The 6,580-nt window shown below is 38.9% G+C and overlaps 1 protein-coding gene across 5 annotated transcripts in view; it reads right to left on the bottom strand.

Moving 5' to 3' along the window:
• The window catches only part of pacs2 (phosphofurin acidic cluster sorting protein 2), a 64,135-nt gene that overhangs the window by 8,089 nt on the left and 49,466 nt on the right, over positions 1 to 6,580 (bottom strand). For 3 of the 5 annotated variants that reach the window (XM_034857576.1, XM_034857578.1, XM_034857575.1), the window contains exons 14-19: positions 5,673 to 5,777; positions 4,959 to 5,065; positions 4,078 to 4,232; positions 3,534 to 3,644; positions 2,834 to 2,942; positions 1,933 to 1,965 (exon numbers count right to left, since the gene is read on the bottom strand). In XM_034857576.1, coding sequence (XP_034713467.1) covers positions 1,933 to 1,965; positions 2,834 to 2,942; positions 3,534 to 3,644; positions 4,078 to 4,232; positions 4,959 to 5,065; positions 5,673 to 5,777 — 620 coding nt within the window. The remainder of the gene's footprint in view (positions 1 to 1,932; positions 1,966 to 2,833; positions 2,943 to 3,533; positions 3,645 to 4,077; positions 4,233 to 4,958; positions 5,066 to 5,672; positions 5,778 to 6,580) is intronic. The other 2 variants (XM_034857579.1, XM_034857577.1) reach the window with 1 other exon arrangement.

Genomic DNA, 6,580 nt, shown 5'->3' on the forward strand with positions numbered 1-6,580 from the left:
TGGAAAAAGGCTGCAATGAAACAAAGAGTGAAAAATTTAAAGGGGTCTGAATACTTTCCGTACCCACTGTATATTACAGAATATATGATATTGTTACCATTATCTTGTGCATTTATGTATAGCAAACGGGCCCTTATTATGAAGGTCAACGGGCCCCATAGCTGTGAAATTCCCTGCTGACAAAGTCAGTATCTTCTTGAAAAATCTTTTCCTAAAATCTTTTTTTTATGATTTGAACTGAAAAATAGATGCTTTTAACCATCATTTGTGTAATTTTATCTTTCGCATTTTGCATTTTATTACTTTGTATTCCTTGTTTTAGTGTAAGGTACTTTGTAACCTTGCCTTTGACGCTTTAAAAATAAAGTTATCAATATTATTATTGTTGTAGCTACTAGCAACACCTTTGTCACAGCCAGCTAGTAATGCTTTTACTTTACATTTTGTAGAATGTAGCATTATGGAAATTAGTTTCCATATTCTAAATGTTTCTATTTTTACATCTCCATTACATGTTTTTTGTTGTTGTCTCTAAACACTTTGTTTTTGCACAGTTAGTTTTTGTGTGAACCTTATCCAAGTCAAAAAAGTCAACACTTTACTGTATTTTCACACGTCCATCATAAAATATACTTATAGACTACAGCATTAAAACATGAACCATATTTAAAGATATTAACAGAATTGTAAAACAGGCCCTTTAGCTATGAGGACACCAATGTCGATCATCTGACTACATTAAACCAAACGTGTTGAGGTTTGTGATTCATTTACGAAGAAAGGTGTTAATGGTAGTTTGACGTGTGCAGGTTTTCTACTTCTAACTGGACAAATAGCAGACAGACATGGATGGCCGGAAGCACATGGAGATCATGGGGAGGGAACAGCTCCAGAGGAGGGAACACAGAGCTGACTGAATTTGGTCTCTTGCCACTTTATCAGCACCCTTTAGTCAGTCCTCTGATATGCTGTCAATGGGGATCGTTTGAGGAGAAACTGAGACCGTCTGAATTCTCTTTCTTTGTTGAGGACATTCTTTCATTAAGCCAGGAATAATAATCTTTACAACAAGAGCACACAGAGTGACACATACATTTAGAAAATGTGCACCAAACTATAGCATGAAGCATTTAAAAGAAGGAATATTTAATTTAACATTTTGGGAAACAAGCTTATTTGCTTTCTTCCCGAGAGTTAGATTGATACACTCTCATGTCCGTACGGTAAATATAAAGCTGCAGCCAAGAGCTGATTATCCTAGCTTAGCATCAAGTCTGTAAACGGAGGCAGACAGCTAGTCTGGTTCTGTTCAAAAGGAAAAAAATATGCCTACCAGAATCTCTAAAACTCACTTATTAAAACACATTTTTGAAATAAAGTGTAACAGGGAACTATGTGTCAGGGAAATATTTAAACACATAACTCCAGATAAAACTACAATATGTCATTTTCAATTAGTGAGTTTAAGAAGTGGCTGCTTGACAAAACCAGACAGATTCCTGACAGTCTTTATACTAACTATTATTATTATTATTAGGTGCAATTGACATAATTTGGACAGAAAGAACAATGTTAGAGTGTCTTGGTATGGATTAAGACACTCTTCATTATTGCATCTCTTGTGTCTAGGCTGATAAAATAAAGACTTGACCTAACGCAGCTTTAATTAGTTCAAGGAATCTCTTAGTGTGTCTGTGTGCTCGTGCTCTTTACAACTGTGTGTGTAAGCAGTGGCCTGTATAGCGGAACTTATCTGAGAAGTTTACGGCTCAAGCTGTTAATAGAAGAAGCAAAAAAAAACTATTTATGCAGCTGTTAAAGTGGCAAGCTCCAGGAAAAGGTTGAGAAGGTTGAAGGGGAAATGGCTCCAACACACAGTAAGCACATGAATCACCAGGCTACGTGAGAAAAAAACTCAATCGACCACAATACCTTACTGCAAAATCAAAATGAAAGCTCTTTTTCCTTCAAAGAAAGAAAAGACAAAAAAAAATACAACAAAAAAGATAAAAACATGTTATTCACACACACAGTGATGGAAAGACAGTGATGTTTAAAAGATGGCCACCGCCGCTCCCGCACAAACACACAAACTCCACCGCATTAGTGAAACTTTTACCTCCATTTTGCTTTTCACAAGGGAGTTGAAAACGTGCAAATGGTCAACAGACCCACTATGTAACTAAAGTAGAAGTTGCCACCAGCAGCTGGTTTCAGTTAAACATTTGGTTGCTTGTAGCAACCGCTTCTGGAACAATACCATAGCAGTCCCCCAACATTGTCACATCTGCCTTATTTTCAGATCTGTGACTAAGTAAATTTTGAAAAACATCATGTATCAACATCATAGATTTTTTCGACCCTCCAAGATGATTGGGAAAAAAGGCATGACCCTCCCCGCTAATTATTGATCGACTGTTCTGGTTTGCGCTTGGCAAAGATAGACCGAGAGAGCTAAATGGAAAAGTATGCACCAAACAAGCCACTTTGAAATTGGGCTGTTTTACAATGAATCCAAGTTGAGTGACCCTCCCTCCTAGACTGAAAAAAGTGTGATGACCCTCCCCTCAACAAAGAATAGAAAGACATGACGATGCCAGCTGATGTATCAAATGGATGATTTATAGAGTTTACAGAATAGTTCAACCCCCTTGTGAAAATTCAAGTAAAAACTCTGCATCAGAAGCATTTATTAGACATAACTCCCAGACTGTCCTAAATTCTAACTTTTTCAAAAAAACACATTTAATAACATTCCACTTCTGTACAGCTCAGTGTGACAATTTCTCCTATCTGTTACTAAATGAGGGTGAAATCATGTATGAAGACATACCTCCTCTGTTTGTAGGTGAGCATGGCCTCTGCGATGGGGAGCTGGTGTGCTCCATTAGCTCCCACCATGTACTGAGTCACCCGCGACACCACGTCTGGGTTCTCCTGGGCTGCACGGCACACAGGGATTCGTTCATTCTCTACCACTTACTTTATACCCGACTGCAGAGTCACAAACATTATTTAAAGCTATAGTGTTTAAATTAATGAATGTCTGTTACATTCAAGCCATTGCAATAAGTGGATTTGAAAGCTAATTAAGACTATCAGACTATCCACAGAACTCTCTCTCAGTATGGCTATGTTGCAGCTGCTCGAGTGATGCGTTTTACGCCACCAGGACAACAGCAGCGTTCAGCTTTGGAGTCAAAGAGAACATAACAATTACAAGATAATTATCTCCTCTTAGAGTCTACCATGTTTTGTCCTTGTTTTAATGGGATAAATGCCACTAGCAGCTAAATGGAGACAGGGTGAGGGTGGGATCACGGAAGGCTTGCATCCTGTGGATGCGCCAACAGTGTTGTTGTCATTACTTTGAATTTCTCATTTGGGAGACACAAACGACACACTATAGCTTTAAGGTGTTCATTTTCATTTTTCAAGTTCTTGTTTTCCTGGTTGTAGATGATTTCCTACGACTGCTGTAAACTTTATAAAATGTTTAATAATGTCAAAGTCAGTGAGACTTAAGAACCCACCTATAACAGGAGCCTCTGGCTTGTGAAACAGGTCCCTCCAAGCGGCATCTTGGAACAAACTGTTGTATCGATAGTCAATAGTGCCGAGATATTTGGAGACTGGATGTGCACCTAAACCAATCAAAGAAAAACAGTCAAAATCACACAGCAAACAGCTTTAAAGGTGCAGCGTTACGTCATTGTCAGGGCCACATGGAATCTGCAGATGCAGAATTCCACCAGATGGGCACCTGGAATAGCTCACCTGGTACAGCGTGCATCCCATGCACAAAGGCTCAGTCCTGGTCGCAGCGGCCGCAGGTTTGACTCTGACCTGCGGCCCTTTGCTGCATGTCATTCCCCCTCTCTCTCTCTCCCCTTTTAAGCTTGAAAAGCTACTAGAAGTCTCTACCATTATCCTATACATTTTCAGTCAATTTTACATTTTATTAATCCGACAAATACAAGTTGTACATTAATGTTTGAACAATAATAGCCCCTTTAGATATTGCAAGTAAAAACAAGGAAACATAAAAAGCAAAAGAGCAAAAAGATTGCTCCTAACCTAGAGGGATGATGAGGAACCTCATGTAGCCGAGCCAATCAGGGGTCTTGTGGGAAAGGTGGTCCACAAAAAGCCTCAGAACAGCACTGAGGTAGTGCTGTGCTCCGGCCACTGCGATCTTTATGGGAATGGGCGTCTGGGAGTTACAGTTGCAACTAGGAAAGAAAGTAAATAGACAGCTTACAGTTTTCATAATCAATGTCATCAATTTGGGTTTATAGTGAAGTGTTTTCAAATGCATTCTCATGAACAGGTTCGTACGATACAGCACAAAAATGCATGCACACCAATTCGGATGATATCCTGTTCATTTGGCAACGGCTGGCTGGTCACGTGACATCGGCTACAGAGCTTGGTGAGCTTCCGCTCGTATCAGCAGTTCTTAGTTTAGCCGACAAAAAGTCAGCAGACAGTAAATGTTATGAACCAAAGCAACTAGTTAAAGATTAGAGAAAGAAATCATGGTTTGGATTAAAACACTCCAGAGGAACAAACATGCGTTTCCTAGGTGAGTATTCTGTTTTCACTGGGAAGCTAACTTCGCTCCCACTCAAGTGTTTTTATGGAGCGCCAGTCATTGAGCTGCCTGACAGCAACAACAACAAAATGCAGAATGCAAATTACAGCAGCGTCACTTTTTTGTAGCTGTATGTACGAATGGTTCATGAGAACAGTGTGATGCTTTGGGGTGATGTATGTGATGGCTAGTCTATATCCACAACAATTCACTTCTGGAATTGCTCCGACGACAATGGAAATTCAGCCGGATTTCACTCATTTAGGCCGAATATCTGTTGCTTTGCGTTGGTATTTCACATCAAGGTCTGGCAATGCGAGACAATAGGAGGGCAGCGGAGAGAGGGACTGAGAGGATGACTTACAATCGCTGGATGCGGGAGACGATGGTGTTGAATGCAGCTTGGATGTCGGCCGTGGTGCAGGTGCAGACTACTGGTAGATGGTGGTTTTGCAGCATATCTGATAGATACTGAGAAATGGGGAGAAGGAGAAATAGTGTAAAAAAAGTGTATAACTTAATTAAAATAATTATCATACTGTACATTTCTTTGACAAATCATTTATTAGACCTATCTTAATAAGTAGTGCTTTCTACTAACTTTAATTATAAGGATAACATCTAAAATAAACCTTTTAACAGTACTTTGCATCTGGAAAGGATAACATATGTATTTAAGGAAAAACCCAGTAACATTTGGCAGCCCTTGATATCACACCTGACACAGTCAAAGTTGTAGAACACACACTGTTGTGTTTCTTTAGTAATTAGAATGAATAAAGTAATAGGTTTAGGAACGGGATGTGTATGTGGAAATAAAGGTCTCTTATGTTTGGTTTATTCTGTTCTTTTCTTTATACAGATTCATGATTGTAATCTTACCATCACATTCCTACAAAAAAAAAAAGAGTACTTATTCAATTCTATTATTGTCTGTACAATAACATTTGGCTCAATAAATAAAAAAATTTGAGAATACACATTTTAACATCCATTCACAGCTCTACCAACAGAACTTGAAAGGCAAATATTGAGAGGGAAATAGCGATTTGGAGCTGGCCGTGCAGCTTCTCCTGACCTGGCCCTGCCAGTCTGACGTGTTGATGAGGATGATGCTGTCAGGGAGGTTGGTATCAGACACCAGGATGTGGTTGAGTTGGTCATACACCGTCTTTCTTGGGATCTAGGCAGGTAAAATATGAAACATCGGAGTTAAAATAGCGACCCATATTTGTGATTAAGGGAACATACAATATGTTTGATAAAATCAGTGAATCTTCCAGATTCAAAACTTTTAAACGGTCCAATGGCACGGAATTTTCACTTGGAGTTTTTTTTATACATTAAATGAAAAAAACAAAACATTAAATGAGTAAAAGGCTGACATTGAAAATCTTAAATAAGTCAAAGTATGTAAGTCAGAAAATGTAGTGTTGAAGTATTCAAAGTACTCCATGCAAAAAAAACTAAACCGTTCTGGCAATCAACTAAGTGTTTAAGCTGGACTTGTAGGCCGTCATATTGTTTAGCGGTTTAATGTATACAGTGGTGTGAAAAAGTGTTTGCCCCCTTACTCATTTCCTGTTCCTTTGTTTGTCACACTTAAGTGTTTTGGAACATCCAACCAATTTAAACAATAGTCAAGGACAACACAAGTAAACACAAAATGTAATTTGTAAATGAAGGTGTTTATTATTAAAGGTGAACAAAAATTCAAACCATCATGGTCCTGTGTGAAAAAGTGATTGCCCCCTAAACCTAATAACTGGTTGGGCCACCCTTAGCAGCAACAACTGCAACCAAGCGTTTGGGATAACGTGCAATGAGGCTTTTACAGCGTCCTGGAGGAATTTTGGCCCACTCATCTTTGTAGAAATGTCCTAATTCAGTTACATTAGAGGGTTTTTAAGCATGAACAGCCTTTTTAAGGTCATACCACAACATCTCAATAGGATTCAGGTCAGGACTTTGGCTAGGCCACTCCAA

Source organism: Etheostoma cragini, chromosome 20, assembly GCF_013103735.1.
Source record: "Etheostoma cragini isolate CJK2018 chromosome 20, CSU_Ecrag_1.0, whole genome shotgun sequence".
Classification (NCBI taxonomy): Eukaryota; Metazoa; Chordata; class Actinopteri; order Perciformes; family Percidae; genus Etheostoma; species Etheostoma cragini.